This window comes from Triturus cristatus, chromosome 3_1 (assembly GCF_964204655.1).
Source record: "Triturus cristatus chromosome 3_1, aTriCri1.1, whole genome shotgun sequence".
NCBI classification, from domain to species: Eukaryota; Metazoa; Chordata; class Amphibia; order Caudata; family Salamandridae; genus Triturus; species Triturus cristatus.
Window position 1 is genome coordinate 915877224 of NC_140583.1, and position 21088 is coordinate 915898311.

At 47.0% G+C, this 21088-nt stretch overlaps 1 protein-coding gene across 1 annotated transcript in view; it reads left to right on the forward strand.

Moving 5' to 3' along the window:
• The window catches only part of PLA2R1 (phospholipase A2 receptor 1), a 946386-nt gene that overhangs the window by 668358 nt on the left and 256940 nt on the right, over window positions 1–21088 (forward strand). Inside the window, exon 15 of the mRNA XM_085645464.1 lies at window positions 2059–2191. Coding sequence (XP_085501590.1) covers window positions 2059–2191 — 133 coding nt within the window. The remainder of the gene's footprint in view (window positions 1–2058; window positions 2192–21088) is intronic.

The following is a 21088-nucleotide window of genomic DNA, read 5'->3' on the forward strand; positions in this document are numbered from 1 at the left end:
GTCGTCATGGGGGGAGACTTTAACTGCGTTGCGGACCCAGACTTAGACCAATCACACCCACCTTTAGAGAATGGCAGACCCACTGGGGGCTGGTGGACACCTGGAGGCATACACACCCACCAGATAAAGAATACTTGCACCTCTCACATGCCCACGGACTGCACGTACGGTTAGACACCTTCATATGCTCACCTAACATGCACGTTTGATGCAGGGAGTGGAGTACCTGACAAGTACAATATTGGACCATAATCTAATTCTGATGAGACTACAATGGGGGGCGCAACACCAACCCATCCATACTTGGCGCCTCAAACCGGAGGCACTGGAGGACCAGGCTTTCCTCCAGGAGATCAGGGGGCATGTACCATCCTACTTTGCTGACAACGCCGACTCTACCAATTCCAGGCTGATGGAATGGGAAGCCTTTAAGGCTATGATCAGGGGGAGGTATGGCGACATCTATCGGGGTACGGCGGGCACTACTTATGGACATTGAAAGGGCGGCCCGAGCTTTAAGAGATATAGAGATACAATGCCCCGAACACCCAGAGTTACGGCAGGAAATCGTTGATGCTAAGGAGGAAGTGGCAGTCCAGGAAGTACATTTGCGATGTGTCAACTATAAAACATACATGGATCAGACCCACGTGGAAAGGGATAAGGCGGGCAGGTTATTGGCTTGGCTGGCCAATCCGACCCATAGAGGGAATAATATTATAGAGATAGCTGACCAAAAAGGACACCCTCTATATAGGCAGGCTGAAATAAACAATAGATTTCTGGACTATTAAAAGCATCTATATAAGAACTCGGGGTCCCAAAGGGAAGGAGAGACACAAGATGTTTTGGCCAAGCTTCCCCTCTATACACTGACAGATGAGGAGGTGGACCAACTGTGAGTTCACATCTCGGAACATGATATTAGAGTAGCTATCAAAGAATTAGCCAGAGGCAAGACCCCGGGAACGGATGGACTTCCAATTGAGTTCTATGCTACCTATGTGGAGGAGCTGGCTCCCAAGCTGGTAGAGTTATACACAGCAGCCAGGGAGGAGAGAATACTGCCGAAGAACGCTCGAGAGGCAGTGGTGATTCAATGCTTTTTATATACCTGAGCCTGGAATGAAATAAAGACAGAATGCTATACACTAATAACCCATGTTCTTTCATTTGTTTAAGTTTGCTGTAGAGATACCATGGTGTTCTATTGTACCTTTTTTGTTTAAAAAGTAAATATGTCCAAGCACATTGGTTTTCTTAAATATTCAACAGAAATATGGGTCCACTGAATAAGTATCTACATTGCAATATTTGATGTGATTGCGAATATATTCTTCTGTTTCAATTTCCTAACAGGCTTCCTTGAGAGTACTCACAGTTTAGCTCTGCCTGTTCAGAAAACGGGCCTTTTTAAAAAGTATTTATTACGATTATTATTATTATTAATATTACTATTACTTTTAGCAATGCTATTATTATTATTATCATCATCATCATTATTATTATTATTATTATTATTGTTATTATTATTATTATTATTATTATCATCATCATTATAATTATAGTGCAGCACAAATTGTTCTCACTGGATAGCCAGCACCACCAGTGGCACTGGGCTGGTCTCCATTGAACTGTTTTATTTGCTGCAGCCATAATCAGGGCTGCATTAGATATTTGGGCTGTATTTTAATTGTGAAGTAAAGAAAGGCTATAGGCATATGTATGGGCAAAGGCATACCATAATGCAGCACATCATTACATTTGGGCCCTTAAATGGAGACCCACCTACCTGAACATTACAACACTGAGTTTATATTCATGGTCACACCTTGGTTAGTTGTGGTTTGTTCATCATGTTTTTTTGACTAGTCATTTGACGAAGATAAGTAGTGCACAATTGGAATTCATATTCATGTCTGACTGTACAGGAAATAATGTATTTACTCTTTTTAAGTTTACACTGTTAACAGTATCCTTATGCTTTTTGTTTTATTGGTTAGTAATGAACAAAACAATCATTAAATAAAGGCTAACAGGACTCTCCTTCTGTTTTAGGTCATATCTCCATTTATACAAGACATGTACATTGACAATCATGTGAAACTTTGTGCCATCTACAAAGCAGATAATAGATTTGTGCCATTAGACTGTGCCGCAAACCTTGAGTGGATTTGCAGTATATCAAAAGGTAATGAACGAAATCATATTAAACTGTTACACCAGTGTTTACTGATACAATAAATAGAAAAAAAGTGTGTTTGACTCTAATTGCATGTAGCTGGTAAAGGGAAAAATTCTGAAATTCTCAAAGTGTGATCCAGAGGAGATTGCCAATGTACCATCCATGGGGCAGATTTACAAGAAACTGACGCATCTGTATAGATGCGTCAGTTTCCCTGCGCCTCCATACGAAACCCTTGCGCCACCATGGATGCGCCATATTTACAAGATTCAAGCATTGCTGGAGTCGTGTCGCAATGTCAGAGCTCAAGGTACTCACTTCAGGTTCCGACTCTCTCTTAGGAGCAAATTGCTGTACTTTCCCAATTCCCCCTGTCGACCTTCCCACAACCACTAGTACAGGTGGTCGCCTGAACCCGGCTGGGGGAAATGGGATGGGGACAGAGAAGAGACTGCCAAAACTTGTCTTGATTCTCCTCACGTGCTCAACTCTTCACGCTCTTGTTGCCTTCTGCCTTTTACGAGTTTCGCTCTCTCTCTTTCTTGTGAGGAAAACTGTCATTAGAAAATACACCATTAATAATTTTTTCTGATCCCTTCCTAGACTTCTCTCATTGCCTTTACTGCGCTGCTCTTTCTTACCCCTTAAGCTTCTCTTCTCTCTCTTCTTCCAAATTATGGTTGCAGAAGAATCTCCAGAATTCGCTGGGCTTCTGCCAAGAATCAGATAAGTAACTAAAGCTTTCCGGAACCAAGCTCTTGTTGCTTAAATCTCCGGACTCAGAGACTAAAAGGAATTTCCTTAATTAACCTTAACCTCTAACTATCTGACGAGAACGATGAGCACTCTACCCTACGCCTAAAACTAGCACAATAACTCTTCTAACCCCTAATTCTCTGACTAACGCTGCGTGCTACATCCTCTGAGAACAAATCCGTTGGTGAAGTGCGTGGCTTGTAATTCAGCTGACGCGCTTCACAGCTAGCTCAGTCCTCGCGCTCGGTTCCAAAAGCGAGTAACTAGACTGGCAATTTTCCTGGCATTCCGACATGTTAGTCGGGCTCGACCCATCACCTTATTACCAGCCACAATCACCCGCAGATCTTTGTATGCGGAGTGTTGCTTTGAAATCGTACCACCAGATATTAGGGCTGCGCACTGGAGGTTGCGGGACCTGGATTTCCGAGATTGGGTTTCCCGAGCCCTGACAGTACCCCCTCGCAAGGTCCAGCCTCTGGTCTGGGGTTTGTGAGGATATTGTAGATGGAAGGCCTTGGTTAACCTAGGAGCATGGACATTTGATTGTTCCTCCCAAGATCTTTCCTCTGGGCCAAAGCCCTTCCAATCCACAAGATAGAAAACTTTACCCCGAACATATTTTGAATCTAAGATTCTTTTTGCCTCAAATTCCTCTTGCTCATCTACCAAAATAGGCTTTGGGTGTGTTGACTCCTTTAAGTAGGCGGACACCTTTTTTAGCAAGGAAACGTGAAAAACTGGTTGTATCTTCAATCGTGAGGGGAGTCTTAACTTATAGGTTACTGGATTAACCTTCTCATCCACTGAAAATGGGCCTACAAAGCGTAGTTGGAATGTTCTATTCCCCTTTAGTCTTAAGTTTGGTGTATTAAACCAGACCCTGTCTCCTTCCTGCAAATCTGGTTCTTGTCTTCTCTTTTTATCTGCATGTCTTTTATAAAGTTCCTTGGCTAACGTTAAATTCTTTGTGGCAGACTCGTGTTCCTTACTTAAGTGCTGAACTCATTCTTGAGCTGCTGGCACTGGGACTTCAACTGAGGAAACTATTGAATTTGGATGCCTCCCATAATTTAAGAAAAAGGGGGAATAGCCAGTGGACACGTTTGTTGGCATTATTGTGTGCGAATTCTGCAGTCCAAAGAAGGTCTGATCATTCGCCCTCTTGATCAAGGAGAAACAAGCTAAGATATTTTTCTAATTCCTGATTAGCCCTCTCAGTCTGGCCATTGGTTTGTGGGTGGAAACTAGTGGAATATCTCAACTCTACTCCCAGCTTCTGAAAGTAAGCCTTCCAGTAATGCGAAAGGAATTGAGACCCTCGGTCTGAAATTAAAACCTTAGGGAATACGTGAATTTTGGTTTAACTGGGTGACTAATTGTTTTGCTGAGGGATTCCCCTTCAAAGCGACGAAATGCGCCATCTTAGAAAAGGCATCTACCATCACCAGAATGGAGCCAAACCCTTGGCTCGAAGGCAGATCCACAATTAAATCTAACATGATTGTGTACCAGGGATAAGGAGGTGTTGGAAGGGGTCTCAAAAGGCCTTGAGGAGCTCTCCTATCCGTCTTTCCTCTAGCACAAGTCTTGCAGCCGTCTACAAACTTTCGAACATCCTTTGTGAGCCCTGGCCACCAGAACTGTCTTTTCAGCAACTCTTCAGTACGATGAATTCCAGGGTGACCGGCCAAAGGACTATGGTGGCAATCAGAAATCGCTTTTTGTTGAAGCTCCTGAGTAGGAAGATACAAGGCTTGGGCGTGAAACGGCAGTGAATCCCAGATCTCTCGAACTGCATTTTTCTGGGCCCAGTCTTGCATTCCCTCCTGAGTCATTTTGTTTCTAACATCTTTTTCAATTGAATTCTCCACTGTGGCTCCAATGATCTTGGTTTCTGGAATTATTATTTGCTCATTAATTGGAGGCTTTTTCCCATCAGTGTCAATTCGAGATAGTGCATCTGCCTTTCCATTATTTCTCCCAGGCCGATAAGTAATGACAAAATTGTAATCGGCGAAGTACAACGACCACCGCAGTTGACGGGGCATTAAGGTTCTGGCAGATTTGAGAAATTGCAGATTCCTATGATCGGTGAACACTGTGACTACATGTCTAGCACCTAGAAGATAGTGTCGCCATTCCTGAAATGCATCCTTGATTGCGAGGAGCTCCTTGTCAGAAATGGTGTAATTAACTTCCGCCTACTGCAGTTTTCTTGAATAGTATGCAAGAGGATGCAGTTGCCCAGTATCCTTGTGTCTCTGTTCAGAGGCATTGGTCTCCAGATAGAACGGTTGCGTGGGGTCAGCGTGCAACAGAATGGGCGTAGTAGTAAAACTGTTCTTTAAGAACTGAAAGGCCTCTTCAGTTTCAGTAGTCCAATGAAAAGGGACGCCTTTCCGTAACAATTTAGTAATGGGCGAGACTTTCAAAGAGAAGTCTTTGATGAATCTGCGATAAAAGTTTGCTAACCCAATGAAACTTTGTATTTCTTTTACTGACGGGGACGGGGGCCAGTTGAGTATTGCCTCAATTTTCTTGACATCTATATTGAGACCTTCTGGTGCAATTACAAATCCCACAAAATCTACGGATTCTACTACAAAGGCACACTTTTCCAGCTTGACATACAGGTAATTTTCCTTCAGACACCTCAAGACTCCTTTGACGTGGTGCCATAGACGAATAGTTCAAAATGTCGTCAATATAGACGATTACGCATTGGTCCAAAAATTCCTTCAGGACGTCGTTTATGAAAAATTGAAAGGCCGTGGGGGCGTTACATAATCCGTAAGGATTAGCCTGGTACTCATATTGGCCGTAATTAGTTCTTGAGGCCCTTTTCCACTCGTCCCCACTTCTCACTCCAATGAAGTGGTATGCTCCCCGCAGGTCTAGCTTCATAAAAATCTCAGCCTCTTTCAATTGATCCAGTAACACTGAAATCAATGGTAGCGGGTAACGATTCTTAATGTTTATTTTATTCAAGGCACGGCAGTCAATGCACGTTCTTAGACCCCCATCACGTTTTAGAACGAAAAACAAAGGTGAGGATACTGGGGACTGCGAGGGCCGAATAAAACCATTCTCGAGGTATTTCTGCAAGTAGTCTTTTAAATGTAAATTCTCAGCCTCTGTAAGCGCATAAATTCGACTGCAAGGAAGATTTACCCCCAGTTCCAGGTCAATTTTGCAGTCATACGAACGATGGGGTGGAAGTTTCTCAGACTCTGATTCACTGAACACTCCGGTAAAATCACCATCATTTTGTTTTCACAGAACAAGGTTGCTGGGTTTCTTTCCTCAATGTCGGTTTTCTCACAATAGCAATGCTCCAAACAATAGCTTGAATCTAATTTCACAGTTCTTTCACTCCAGTTAATCGTTGGATTCGGCTCTGTTAACCAAAGGAGTCCTAAGATGATTTCAAACTGCGGAGCATCAATCAAGTTGAATTGAATCTATTCACGATGCCCTTCTGTAGACTGGAGTTCCACGACTTCTGTGTGACTGGTGATTGGTCCGGACGATAAATTTGTGCCATCCACGGCTCTTACAGCGTCACTTCTTTCTTTGGGAATCGCCTTCAAGCCAACCTTAGCAGCGAACTTGAGATCGCAGAAATTTCCGGTCGCGCCAAAGTCCATCATCACAGCTACTACTTGAAGAGTATGTTCTCGGAATTTCAACGTCATGATTAAGGTAAGATGTGGAGCGGAGGATTGCAGGATATTTGAGACTTGATGACTCATTGGAGTTGTTTTTTCATTAGCATCCACCAGAGCAACTCCTCCATCTGGTGGTGCCTCTAGTTTTCCTTCTTGAAGGTTTTGGGTTTCTTTGGACACACTTTCACGAAGTGTCCACTGGTTCCGCAATAAAGACACAAGTTATTCATTCTACGCTTGTCCTTTTCTTCCTTGGAAAGCGGCCCTCTTATCAGTCCGATCTGCATGGGTTCAACGCCACCCTCTTTCTCTTGTGATCTGTGGACATCTGTCTTAGCCCTATCAAACCTTGGGATGCTCGGTCGAAATTCTCTCCTCCTCTCACCTCTTCTCTCAGTGATCAATAGTCTATTTCCAGAGCCAAATCAATAAGGGCCGATACCTCGGTAGGACGATTGGGAATTTGTGCCAGGGCATCCTTCAATTCGTCTTTTAAACCCCGATAGAACAAGGCGGCTTGTTTACACTCTGGCCACTCAGTTTCTACAACCAGTTTATTAAACTGTGCTAAGTAGGTCACAAGCTCACAATTCCCTTGTCTCATTTCTAACAGTTCGTTGTCTGTTGCTTGTGCAACTTTTCTTCGGTCAGAAATTCATAAAAACTCTTTTTGAATTCCTCAAAATTATTCAAGATGGGGGCGTCCTGAGTTACCAAAGGCATTGACCAGGATGCAGTGTCTCCATTAAGGCATGACAGTATAAAGGCAATTCGCGACTGAGCATCAGGAAAGACGGTAGGTCGACACATAAAGTGCAATGAGCATTGGGTTAGGAAAATGTGAGTGTTAGACCTGGCACCATTGGCGTGAGTCTCCCTTCCATTTTTTCGCTGTGTCTCCTCTGTTTTTGCTGGTTATAGATGCTCTGGGCGCTGTGCCACTGCCATTCAGTGCCACAGCGCGAATGCTCCCTTTGTAAAGATGACATATGAATTGGTACATCCATGATTGGCTTATTTGGTTTACCTGTTAGTCCCTAGTAGCGTGGCCTGTGTGTGCCCAGGGCTGGTAAACCGAATGCTGCTGGTGGGCCTGCAGCACTGGTTTGTGCCACCCACAGAAGCAGCTTGTAAAGTATGTCTCAGACCTGCCACTGCAGTGTCTGCGTGCAGTCCAGAACTGCCATCTTGGCTGTGAAGTGCACCCACTTCCCAGCCCCTAAACCTTCCCTTGGCATCCTGTAAGTCCCCCTTATGATAGGGCGCATTGTATGTGTAAGGTAGGACATGCCCTGATGTATGTAGCATGTCCTAGTAGTGAATTACACCCCATTTCGTTTTCACTACTGTAAGGCTACCTGTTCTCCATAGGCCAGAATGGGAGGTCTGGGCTATTACATTCTATAGTCCTAACTGACCCACAGAACATGGTAGAAAAACGAATCTAGTATGTCTGAGCTCAGAATATTAAAATACATCTTTTAGTAAAGGTTATTTTTATATTCTGTGTTTGAAACTACCACTTTTAGAGTATAGGTACTTTCTTGCCTAAGCCTTCCAGTTTGCTCTGCTATGATGTGTATTGGCTGTCTGGTTTTGGAGGGATAGGGCAGGCTGAGTCAGACCTGGGTTGAATAGAGCGACCTGCCTTGGTGTGAGGGGAGGGGTAGCTCCTGCACTTGAATAGGACTGTGCCTGGCAAGGTGAATGCTGGCTCCACCTCCCACTGTGCGTCTGAGGCAGACCCCCTCTTTCTGAAAGGAAGGATGCAGCCTGATCAACAAAGTGCTCCAGGGCTGGGCAGAACTGGTTCTGGCTGGGTTCAGAGACTTGGGACCCCTAAGAACAAAGACTTTGGGGGTATAAATATTTGTGCACAAACCCCTACAATTTGTATTGCTCCTGGATAACAAGAAGAACCTCTGTCCGTGTGGCTACAAGAATCTGCAGGAGAAGGACTGTCCTTGTGCTTGTGTGCTGTTTCTGGGACTGGCCTGTAGCTGTTACTACTGGACTTCAAGAAGAGGAAAAGAACTTTGATTGGACTTTTATTTTTGTGCTTCAGCAATCACCCAAGGGCTAGAAGAGAGCTAGCCTCCTGCTGGAGTCTCAGGCACATCAGACTCCATCATCAGCCTCCTGTTTCCTCCCAGCGAGGATTACTATCTGCAGGTGAGGCTCCTGTGTGTTCCAGGGCCTCTAGTTCTACTGCTGAGAAGAGAGCGCTGAAAATCGTCGCTAACCTCCGTTAGCGAGCCGCTGCAGCTGGTGAGCGTGAGAAAAATCGCCGCTCCGCTGTCGCCGAGCGCTCGCTATCCCCGAAGAAGATCGCATCATCTGTTAGCGGGCCTGAAAACGCCCGCTATCTGAGAATCATCGCAACAGGATCATCGCAGCGCGGACGCCGAGCGTTTGCCATTTCCCCCGCATCGAATCCGGATCGTCGCTCCCTCGCGGAGCGCCATCTTTGTCAACGCAGCAAGATCGCACACGCAACAGGCTCGGTGCATCATCCTCCCTTCGCGGCAAGGATTTCATCGCATCACCGGCTTAGCGTGAGGAAGTTTGTCGCTTGGTCCTGCCCGCAACCCAGCGCATCATCCTCCCTTGCGGTAAGGATTCAACGCATCGCTGGTTAGCGTGAGGAAGTTTAACACTACAACGCCTTAGCAACATTTTTGTTGCTTTGCTCCAGGAACCAGATACTTTGTGAGTAAAAGGGTCGCAGAGATCCCTGCCTTGAACTAAACCACATTTTGTGCATCCTGAACTATTTTTCCTTGCCGCATTTCTAAAGTAATTATAATTTTATAGCATTGTGGATTTCTACTGTTATTGGTCTTGTGATTAAGTCTATATAAAAATACCTATTTTTCATAACTACTTGAGTGGTGTCCATTTGTAGTGTTCCTCCTTATATTACTGTGTATGGTCATAAATGCTTCACACACTGCCTCTGAGATAAGCCTAGCTGCTCGTGCTACGTTACCACAGGGTTGAGCAGGGGTTGTCAAAGGGTGTAGGCTGCTTACTCTGACTTAGGAAGAAGGGTCCCTACTTGGACAGTGGCCAGCCATTGCCAACTAGAGACCCCCATTTCTAACATTGGTGGTCAGCGGTGAGGATCTGGACTTGCATTTATGATTGCATACAGTAATTATAGTGTACACTACTAGTGAGTGCAGACCATAACATAACCACGTACGTTGTTGAGATTTTATTTTTATTCTATTTTTGATCGTTATTGCCAGTTATTGCCACAATGGGCAAGCCCAGATCCAATGCCTCTGAGGATCTCTCCTGGGAAGAAGAGAAATTAGACACCTACAATGCCAAGCAGCTCAAATATTTTTGCAAACGCTTCACAGTCCCTATCACAGGTCTCACTAGAAGGGAAGAGTATTACAAGGCATTGAAGGCCTGGCTAGAAGCCAGGCATGCCCCGAGGAATGAGGAAGGGCCTGTGGAGGGGGGAGAGAATGCAGGAGAGCAGCAGGAAGAAATTGTAGATTTGGAAGGGGATAAAGCAGTTTCCAGCCCGGGCACTAGTGTGTCCTCAAGGGGTCTGTCTCCAGAAGAGATGGAGGACAGGGAGAGAGATAGGCGGCATAACATGGAGATGGCTAAGCTCAAATTGGATGGTCAGAAGGACCTAGAGAATAAGAAGTTGGAAGTTGAGATAATGAAGATGAAATTTGAACATGAGAGAATTTTGAGGGAATTGGAGATTAAGGCCAAGAGTATTGAGATCTCCCCCTCTGGTGGCAGCATACCAGTAGCGCATACTGAGAGTAGAGTATATATCCCTAAAGATGTTATTAAGGATTTTCATAAAAGTGAGGATATTGGGCAATGGTTTGCCGCTTATGAATTAGCTATGGTGTCCCACCGGGTCCCTGAGAAGGATTGGGGAGCGGGGTTGTGGGGACGCTTTGTGAGTGAGGGGAGGGATACCTTGTTGGACCTACCCCCAGAAAGTAGGATGATTTATGCCCACATGAAGGAAGCTTTGATTACCCGCTATGGTTTGACCCCTGAAATGTACAGGCAGAGATTTAGAACCTGCAAGAAGATAGAGGGTACCACGTGGGTAGAATATGTGTCTTTTTTTTGGCAGAGCAATGGAGCGCTGGGTAAAAGGCAGCAAAGTAGAAACTTTTGAGCAACTGTATGACTTGATTGCCTGGGAGCATTTTTCTAGTAACTGTTTTCCTGAGCATCTGATAGATTGCAAGCTGACTAACCCTAGGAAGCTTGCTGAGGAGGCGGACCGCTGGGTGAGCACCCGGGCTCGCAAGGGTCCAGTGGGAGACTACGCCAAAGGTGGGCAGGGTCCCCAGCAGAGAGGTGGGGGGGACAGGGGTAAACCAAGGGAGTTCCACCGAGGGCCCCAAGATAATTCCCAAGGGAACCAGGCAGTGGTATCCCAGCCTCCCCCAGATAAGAAGCCAGTGCCTGCAACAGGCAATTCTGTTCCAAGGAGGCCCCCTACTTGTTTTAAGTGTGGCCAGGTGGGCCACAGATACTTTGACCCCCAGTGTCCCCAAAAGGATACTCCTGCACCACCCCGTACACCACCCCGCCAGCTTGCTAGTGTAGCCCTGGGGGAAGAGCAGATGGGTGCCCAAGGTGGGTGGGACCCCGTAGAGTTGACCCTTGTCTCACTAGGAGACTTTGAAATGGTTCCTAAGCCTGCACTGCCTGATAACACTAAAAAATACAGGCAGTGGGTAACCATCAATGGCCATAGAGTGGAGGCTCTGAGGGACACCGGAGCCAGTGTAACTGCTGTCAGCTCCCGGTTGGTGTCCAAAGAGCAGGTTGTGCCCCATGCATTCTACCCAGTAGTGTCTACAGACAACACAGAGAGCCAATGTGAGGTGGCTCAGGTTCCCTTTGAGTGGGGGGGGTCTCAGGAACTCTTCAGGTGGCTGTGAGGCCCGCCATGCCTGTGGACTGTCTGTTGGGCAATGATTTAGAGAACTCACCGTGGGCTACAGTGGAGAGGAGAGCTCACTTGCAAATGTTGGGACTGCCTGAGTGGGCATGTGCTACCACTCGGTCCATGGCAGCCAAAGAGAGTGTTGAGAAAGACCTGGAGCCTGAGAATATGGCCCAGGTCCCTGCCTTAGAGGGAGGGGGCAGGGGGCGCGGGAAACCAGCCCCCTTGGTTCCCACGGCCCAGGAGGGAGCAGACCCTGAGGGGGATGCCCTGGAGCCTACCGGGAGCAGAGTACCGACCTGGGGGACCTGCCTGAGCTGACCCAGTGGCAGCAGGAAGGAGGGCCCACCAGGGAGGAGTTTTGTGAACAGCAGAGAACTTGCCCCTCTCTTGAGGGTATGCGGCAACAGGCTGCAGCCCAGGCAGCAGGTGATATGTCCGGTTCACATCTGATTTATTGGGAGAACAGTCTCCTGTATAGCGAGCCTAAGGTTGCTGAGCCGCGGTCAGCCCGTGTGCTGGTGGTACCCGAGGGCTTCAGAACCTTCCTACTGGGGTTGGCTCATGACATTCCATTGGCAGGACATCTGGGGCAGACCAAGACCTTTGAAAGGCTGGTCACCCACTTTTATTGGCCCCAGATGCGCAAGAGTTCAGATACGTAATGTAGGACCTGTGAGACTTGCCAGGCAAGTGGGAAGAGTGGGGGGAAGATCAAAGCCCCACTCCAACCCTTCCCAGTTGTTAGCACCCCATTCGAGCGAGTGGGCATTGACATTGTGGGGCCTCTGGACCCCAAGACAGCCATGGGCAACAGGTACATCCTGGTCTTGGTGGACCATGCCACCCGGTACCCTGAAGCCATCCCGCTGAGGACAGTGACGGCCCCCGTGGTGGGACGTGCACTAATGGGGATCTTCTCCCGTGTGGGGTTCCCCAGAGAGGTGGTGAGCGACAGGGGGACCAACTTCATCTCCCAGTATATGAAGTCTCTTTGGAAGGAGTGTGGGGTGACTTACAAGTTCACCACTCCTTACCACCCCCAGGGTAACGGTCTGGTTGAGAGATTCAACCGGACCTTGAAGGGCATGATCATGGGCCTAGAGGAGCCCCTGAGGCGTAAGTGGGACGTCCTCTTGCCATGCCTGTTGTTTGCATACCGTGAAGTGCCACAGAAGTCCTTAGGGTTCAGCCCCTTTGAACTGCTCTATGGCCATCCGGTAAGAGGGCCTCTGAGTTTGGTCAAGGAAGGCTGGGAGCAATCTCCCAGGAAACCTCCCCAGGATGTGTTTAGCTACATCCTGGCCTTCAGGAACCAAACTCGGCGTTTCAGAAACATTGCTGAGGCAAATCTGGAAGCTAGCCAGGAGGAGATGAAACATTGGCATGACCAGAATGCCACTCTGGTCGAGTTTCAACCTGGTCAAAAGGTTTGGGTACTGGCCCCAGTGGAGCCCTGCGCGCTCCAAGATAAGTGGACCGGTCCATTTGAGGTGGTGGAGCGAAAAAGTCAAGTTACCTATTTGGTGGACTTTAAATCTCCCAGGAACCCCCTGCGGGTCCTGCATGTGAATCGCCTAAAGCCCCACTTTGCGAGGTCTGAAGTGGGCATGCTTCTTGCCACAGATGCAGGGATGGAGGAGGAGAGTGAGCCTCTTCCTGACCTCCTGTGTGCAGGAGAGAAGGATGGGTCAGTGGAGGGTGTGGTCCTCTCCACCACACTGACCCCGGAACAGCAGAGAGATTGCCACCAGCTGTTGGGGCAATTCCCAGATTTATTTTCCCTGGTACCTGGTGTCACTGACTGGTGCGTCCATGAGGTAGACACCGGGGACAGTCCTCCTGTCAAGCACAAGGCTTACAGGGTGACCGACAGGGTAAGGGCCTGCATTAAGGGGGAGGTCTCCAAAATGTTTGCCCTGGGGGTGATTGAGTCCTCTAGCAGCCCTTGGTCCAGCCCCGTGATCTTGGTACCAAAGGCTGCAGCGCCTGATGACACTCCAGAACTTAGGTTCTGTGTGGACTACCGAGGTCTCAATTCGGTCACGAGGACCGACGCGCACCCCATCCCCAGAGCTGATGAGCTCATAGATCGGTTGGGGGCTGCCCGGTACCTCAGCACGTTTGATCTAATGTCTGGGTACTGGCAGATCGCCTTAACTGATGGGGCAAAGGAGAGGTCTGCATTCTCCACCCCAGATGGGCACTACCAGTTCCGTGTGATGCCCTTTGGGATGAAGAATGCCCCTGCCACCTTTCAGAGGTTGGTCAACCAGATGTTGGCTGGGCTGGAGGATTTCAGTGCCGCCTACCTGGACGACATTGCCATATTTAGTTCCTCATGGGAGGACCACTTACGCCACCTCTGGGAAGTGTTGATGGCGCTGCGCAGATCATTGCCTCACAATCAAGGCCAGTAAGTGCCAGATTGGGCAGGGTTCGGTGGTGTACTTAGGACACCAGGTAGGGAGTGGCCAGGTGGCCCCTCTACAGCCCAAGATTGAGACCATCCTGGCTTGGGAGCCCCCAAGGACCCAGACCCAGGTGAGGGCCTTCTTAGGACTCACGGGTTATTACAGGAGGTTTGTCAAGGGGTATGGCAGCATTGTTGCCCCCTTGACTGAGCTGACTTCCAAGAAGCAGCCCAAGATTGTGAACTGGACTGACACCTGTCAGAAAGCTTTTGATGCTCTCAAGACTGCTATGTGTACAGCACCCGTACTCCAGGCGCCCAACTTTGCTAAGGAATTTATTGTCCAGACAGACGCTTCAGAGCATGGGGTGGGGGCTGTTCTGTCACAGATGAATGAGGAGGGACTAGACCAACCTGTAGCCTTCATCAGTAGGAGGTTACTTCCACGGGAACAGAGGTGGAGTGCGATCGAGCGAGAGGCATTTGCTGTGGTCTGGGCGCTGAAGAAGCTGAGACCATACCTGTTTGGGACTCACTTCCGGGTTCAGACCGACCACAGGCCCCTCAGGTGGTTAATGCAGATGAGGGGTGAGAATCCCAAGTTGTTAAGGTGGTCCATTTCCCTACAGGGTATGGACTTAACGGTGGAACACCGCCCTGGTACAGAACACGCCAATGCTGATGGTCTGTCCAGATTTTTCCGCCTTAGTGATGAGAACCTCCCAGGGGATGGGTAGTTCTCCCCACATTTCAGCTGGAGGGGACGTGTGTTAGACCTGGCACCATTGGCGTGAGTCTCCCTTCCATTTTTTCGCTGTGTCTCCTCTGTTTTTGCTGGTTATAGATGCTCTGGGCGCTGTGCCACTGCCATTCAGTGCCACAGCGCGAATGCTCCCTTTGTAAAGATGACATATGAATTGGTACATCCATGATTGGCTTATTTGGTTTACCTGTTAGTCCCTAGTAGCGTGGCCTGTGTGTGCCCAGGGCTGGTAAACCGAATGCTGCTGGTGGGCCTGCAGCACTGGTTTGTGCCACCCACAGAAGCAGCTTGTAAAGTATGTCTCAGACCTGCCACTGCAGTGTCTGCGTGCAGTCCAGAACTGCCATCTTGGCTGTGAAGTGCACCCACTTCCCAGCCCCTAAACCTTCCCTTGGCATCCTGTAAGTCCCCCTTATGATAGGGCGCATTGTATGTGTAAGGTAGGACATGCCCTGATGTATGTAGCATGTCCTAGTAGTGAATTACACCCCATTTCGTTTTCACTACTGTAAGGCTACCTGTTCTCCATAGGCCAGAATGGGAGGTCTGGGCTATTACATTCTATAGTCCTAACTGACCCACAGAACATGGTAGAAAAACGAATCTAGTATGCCTGAGCTCAGAATATTAAAATACATCTTTTAGTAAAGGTTATTTTTATATTCTGTGTTTGAAACTACCACTTTTAGAGTATAGGTACTTTCTTGCCTAAGCCTTCCAGTTTGCTCTGCTATGATGTGTATTGGCTGTCTGGTTTTGGAGGGATAGGGCAGGCTGAGTCAGACCTGGGTTGAATAGAGCGACCTGCCTTGGTGTGAGGGGAGGGGTAGCTCCTGCACTTGAATAGGACTGTGCCTGGCAAGGTGAATGCTGGCTCCACCTCCCACTGTGCGTCTGAGGCAGACCCCCTCTTTCTGAAAGGAAGGATGCAGCCTGATCAACAAAGTGCTCCAGGGCTGGGCAGAACTGGTTCTGGCTGGGTTCAGAGACTTGGGACCCCTAAGAACAAAGACTTTGGGGGTATAAATATTTGTGCACAAACCCCTACAATTTGTATTGCTCCTGGATAACAAGAAGAACCTCTGTCCGTGTGGCTACAAGAATCTGCAGGAGAAGGACTGTGCTTGTGCTTGTGTGCTGTTTCTGGGACTGGCCTGCAGCTGTTACTACTGGACTTCAAGAAGAGGAAAAGAACTTTGATTGGACTTTTATTTTTGTGCTTCAGCAATCACCCAAGGGCTAGAAGAGAGCTAGCCTCCTGCTGGAGTCTCAGGCACATCAGACTCCATCATCAGCCTCCTGTTTCCTCCCAGCGAGGATTACTATCTGCAGGTGAGGCTCCTGTGTGTTCCAGGGCCTCTAGTTCTACTGCTGAGAAGAGAGCGCTGAAAATCGTCGCTAACCTCCGTTAGCGAGCCGCTGCAGCTGGTGAGCGTGAGAAAAATCGCCACTCCGCTGTCGCCGAGCGCTCGCTATCCCCGAAGAAGATCGCATCATCTGTCAGCGGGCCTGAAAACGCCCGCTATCTGAGAATCATCGCAACAGGATCATCGCAGCGCGGACGCCGAGCGTTCGCCATTTCCCCCGCATCGAATCCGGATCGTCGCTCCCTCGCGGAGCGCCATCTTTGTCAACGCAGCAAGATCGCACACGCAACAGGCTCGGTGCATCATCCTCCCTTCGCGGCAAGGATTTCATCGCATCACCGGCTTAGCGTGAGGAAGTTTGTCGCTTGGTCCTGCCCGCAACCCAGCGCATCATCCTCCCTTGCGGTAAGGATTCAACGCATCACTGGTTAGCGTGAGGAAGTTTAACGCTACAACGCCTTAGCAACATTTTTGTTGCTTTGCTCCAGGAACCAGATACTTTGTGAGTAAAAGGGTCGCAGAGACCCCTGCCTTGAACTAAACCACATTTTGTGCATCCTGAACTATTTTTCCTTGCCGCATTTCTAAAGTAATTATATTTTTATAGTATTGTGGATTTCTACTGTTATTGGTCTTGTGATTAAGTCTATATAAAAATACCTATTTTTCATAACTACTTGAGTGGTGTCCATTTGTAGTGTTCCTCCTTATATTACTGTGTATGGTCATAAATGCTTCACACACTGCCTCTGAGATAAGCCTAGCTGCTCGTGCTATGTTACCACAGGGTTGAGCAGGGGTTGTCAAAGGGTGTAGGCTGCTTACTCTGACTTAGGAAGAAGGGTCCCTACTTGGACAGTGGCCAGCCATTGCCAACTAGAGACCCCCATTTCTAACAGTGAGCTTTTTGTGGGTCACCACCGAAACGTTCGGGAGGGGCCAAGGGAATAATTGGAGCCAAAGAGTGTACTACCTGAGTGGTGGACCCAAAACTAGATGTTGAATTACGGCTGAACATAATAGTTTCTGCAGGGGGAGAAATAAACTTGGCCCCAATCTCATCTCTTTTCAGTTGCGCTGCTAACTCTAAAGTTTCATTTCTTATAGCCTCTATCTCTGACTTGATTATCTTATTCTCCTCCCTCACAGCCATCAATTCTTGTTGAATTACCTCCAAAAATTTCCCAAAATTTTTTAGGTCGGGAACTTCAGCCATTTTGCTCAGGAGAGAACCGTATGTAGGCACTTAACTCTGTCAGAGCTCAAGGTACTCACTTCAGGTTCCGACTCTCTCTCAGGAGCAAATTGCTGTACTTTCCCAATTCCCCCTGTCGACCTTCCAACGACCGCTAGTACAGGTGGTCGCGTGAACCCGGCTGAGGGAAAGGGGATGGGGACAGAGAAAAGACTGCCAATACTTGTCTTGATTCTCCTCATATGCTCAAGTCTTCACGCTCTTGTTGCCTTCTGCCTTTTACTAGTTTCGCTCTCTCTCTTTCTTGTGAGGAAAACTGTAATTAGATAATACACCATTAATACTTTCTTCTGATCCCTTCCTAGACTTCTCTCATTGTCTTTACTGTGCTGCTTTTTCTTACCTTTTCTTACCCCTTAAGCTTTTGGCCTTAGCTTCTCTTCTTATTTCTCCCTTCTTTTAGTTTCTTTTCTTAAAGACTATTCTTGAACCCTATTTATAGAGAATAGATTGCACTGTAATGTATTCACTTCTTTACACCATTTTCTATTTACTCTTAACTCTCATTCTCTAATGCTCTCACTTGGTGTGGCTTTAATAACTTCTCACTCTCTCTTCTTCCAAATTATACATGCTGTTCGGTTGCAGAAGAATCTCCGGAATCCGCTGAGCTTCTGCCAAGAATCAGGTAAGTAACTAAAGCTTTCCGGAACCAAGCTCTCGTTGCCTAAATCTCCGGACTCAGAGCCTAAAAGGAATTTCCTTAATTAACCTTAACCTCTAACTAACAATCCGACGAGAACGATGAGCACTCTACCCTACACCTAAAACTAGCACAATAACTCTTCTAACCCCTAACTCTTTGACTAACACTGCGCGCTACATCCTCTCAGAACAAATCCATTGGTGAAGTGCGCGGCTTGTAATTCAGTCGACGCGCTTCACAGCTGGTTCAGTCCTCGCACTCGGGTCCAAACGTGAGAAACTAGACCGGCAATTTTCCTGGCATTCCGCCATGTTAGGCAGGCTCAACCCATCACCTTATTACAGGCCACAATCACCCACAATCCTTTGTGTGCGGAGTGTTGCTTTGATATCGGACCACAAGATATTAGGGCTACACACTGGAGGTTGTGGGACCTGGATTTAAGAGATTGGGTTTCCCGAGCCCTGACACGCAAGCACGACAAACTCCAGAGTGGCATATATTAATACACTGCATTACTCCTTACGCCTGCTCCAAGGAGGCGTAGGGTTTTGACGCAGTGGCGCCATAGAAGTGGCACAGTGAAATCTTATAGATTTCACTTAGTCACTTCTACAAGGCTTTTTTTGCGTGGGAATGCCCACCCTGCTTACATTATACCTGACACAGGTATAATGTAACACAGGGCTTTACAACGTGATGCATCTCCCTAGATGCGTCTGGTTGTAATGTGGCACATTGTGTATTCCACCACTATGTCACAAAAAGTGACGCAACAGCGGCACAAAAGTGTCACATGGGGCTGGTAAGTCTGCCCCCAGGTGTTTAGGGTAAATAATGATCTCGTCCCCTGCCACCATAAGGTTTCTCATTATGCAGTTTGGTAACCATTCAATTACTGGAAAAGGGGAGAGAGTCCCTTTCACAAATAATGGAGGATGACTAGAATGAATCCAACAAGATGAAAGGATATTGAGAGCCAGCGGATGGCACACCTAGAGAATTTAAGATAAGCAGTGTCCCCATTTCAATATAAAGTAAAGGACAGATAACAGGGTACTTTCCCTCTCCATCCCCACCATTGCACTGACAGGTCACACATTGTCACTACATTTAGATTACTAATACAATGCCAGCCATTAAATCATCATAAGTAAGCATAATAAGGACATTTATGTAAGCTAATTTAATTAAAATGAAAGTAAAACATTTAAAAGATAACATTTTGCATGTGATGAATGTATTAATTAAGTAACTGAAATCTAAGTTATTTAAAAAATAATTAAAAAGAATATTATGAAGAATAATATTCAATATTCAATATTGTTAATTTTTTTTAAACTGTATTTTATTGGTATCAACTAAACTGCAAAACATACAGTGTGTGTTGACAGTTTCATACATATTCTCGAGTTAAATATGACAGAGGCATCTACAACCAATTAGTATAAAGTATCGGTGAGCAGGATTATCCACCTGTCTGATGACAATTTAAGCTGTGCATACATAGATTCAAGGCAGCGAGCTGATCATTATACAAGGAAATACCATAACACACTTGGTCATCAGAAAATTTACAAGTGCATTAGCTCTTTTCTCAGTCAATCCTCCACCTTGAAGCCACTCTCGGAGGACGTATCATCGTCGTCCTCAAACATACCCAGACTTGGGCCCACAGCAGTATGGCCTCAGCCGCCCCCTCATCTGTGCCTGATATTCTCATGTGTTGTTCCTCTGCCACCCCATTCCAACAGGTCTCGTAACCAATGTCTCAAAAGTGGGACCCACGTGCCCATCCACCCAATGACCACCCACCTCTTTGCCAACAATCAGGCCAACCGGGCCAGTTTGTTAGGGATTTTGTGTCCCTTTGGCAGCACCACCACTAGCAATAGACTGAAGAGCAGCGTCCGCAGAAATCGAATCCTGGTGTCCATCTCTACACGTGGCACCACTTTTCCCCTGTAATCCTGAAGCTGTGTGCAGTCTCATGCTAGCTGTATGAAAGTGGCCCGACCTCCCCTCATCACACACGTGTAGGTCCTCTAGTAGAGTCTATTTTATTGAGGCTATATGGAGTGATGTAAGTATGATGCAGGAAATAAAAATACAGGAGCTTCAACCTGTTGTTACAGGACACGGTACGAACAAGGCCGGATGCACTCTCGCAATCCGAATCTGAGATGGGTGTACGAAAAGCACTCTCCCAGGACCTACATGCAGGAAATTGTCGAGGTTGTATATCTCTCCTAAGGGGTTTGTAAAAGTGGGTAATTAAGTGGTGTCCCTCTCCCCACCCAACAAGGCCATATGGGACCCTAGAGGGCCCCAGCACCACAGGAAAATCCGCCCAGAGCTCCTTCGCCACACTCTCAAACTTGTCATAATGTAAAAAATAGGTTGGTCCTATCCCAAAAAAATTCTGTGCATCTTGGAAAGAGATGAAGGTATCCCCTGGGTAAATATCCCCACTTCCAGACACCCCCCCTCCTGCCATTGCTCCATAGACATGGTTATGTATGTGAATGTCCATAAAGAGAGCCAGATCCCAACATTGTAACTCCCTACTTGAGGGGGCTCTGCGGAGTACTTTTTGAATCACCTTCTCCATATTTCCGCCATGTGTTTAAACAGATACAGAACTGGGAGCTCCGACCTGCCCCTCGCACCAACAACTGGGACAGAGTGTCTTTCCCGAATTCAGTCCCCATGAGCCATTTCTCCTTATTATCTGACTCTTTGAGACATATAGCTGCATGCTGCAGGTGTGCAGCGTAATGTTAGAACTGCACATTTCGGACCGCCGTTCCCCCATCATCCAAGTCCAAATATTGTTAATTTAAGTCGTTTTATTATCTTGATACAAAAAAAAAGGAGTCAGGAGTTCCCACCAAATACGGTAATTGTAATAGAATTCTTATTATTTAGCAATAACACAATATTAGTAATGTTATATATTAATTGCATTATATATATATATTTTTTTTTTTTTTTTTTAAATGTGTTGAAAATGCAAATGAAATTTAAAAAAAGAAAATAAGAAAGCTATTTATCACCTAACAAATTACAGAAAACATTAGTTTCAGGTGT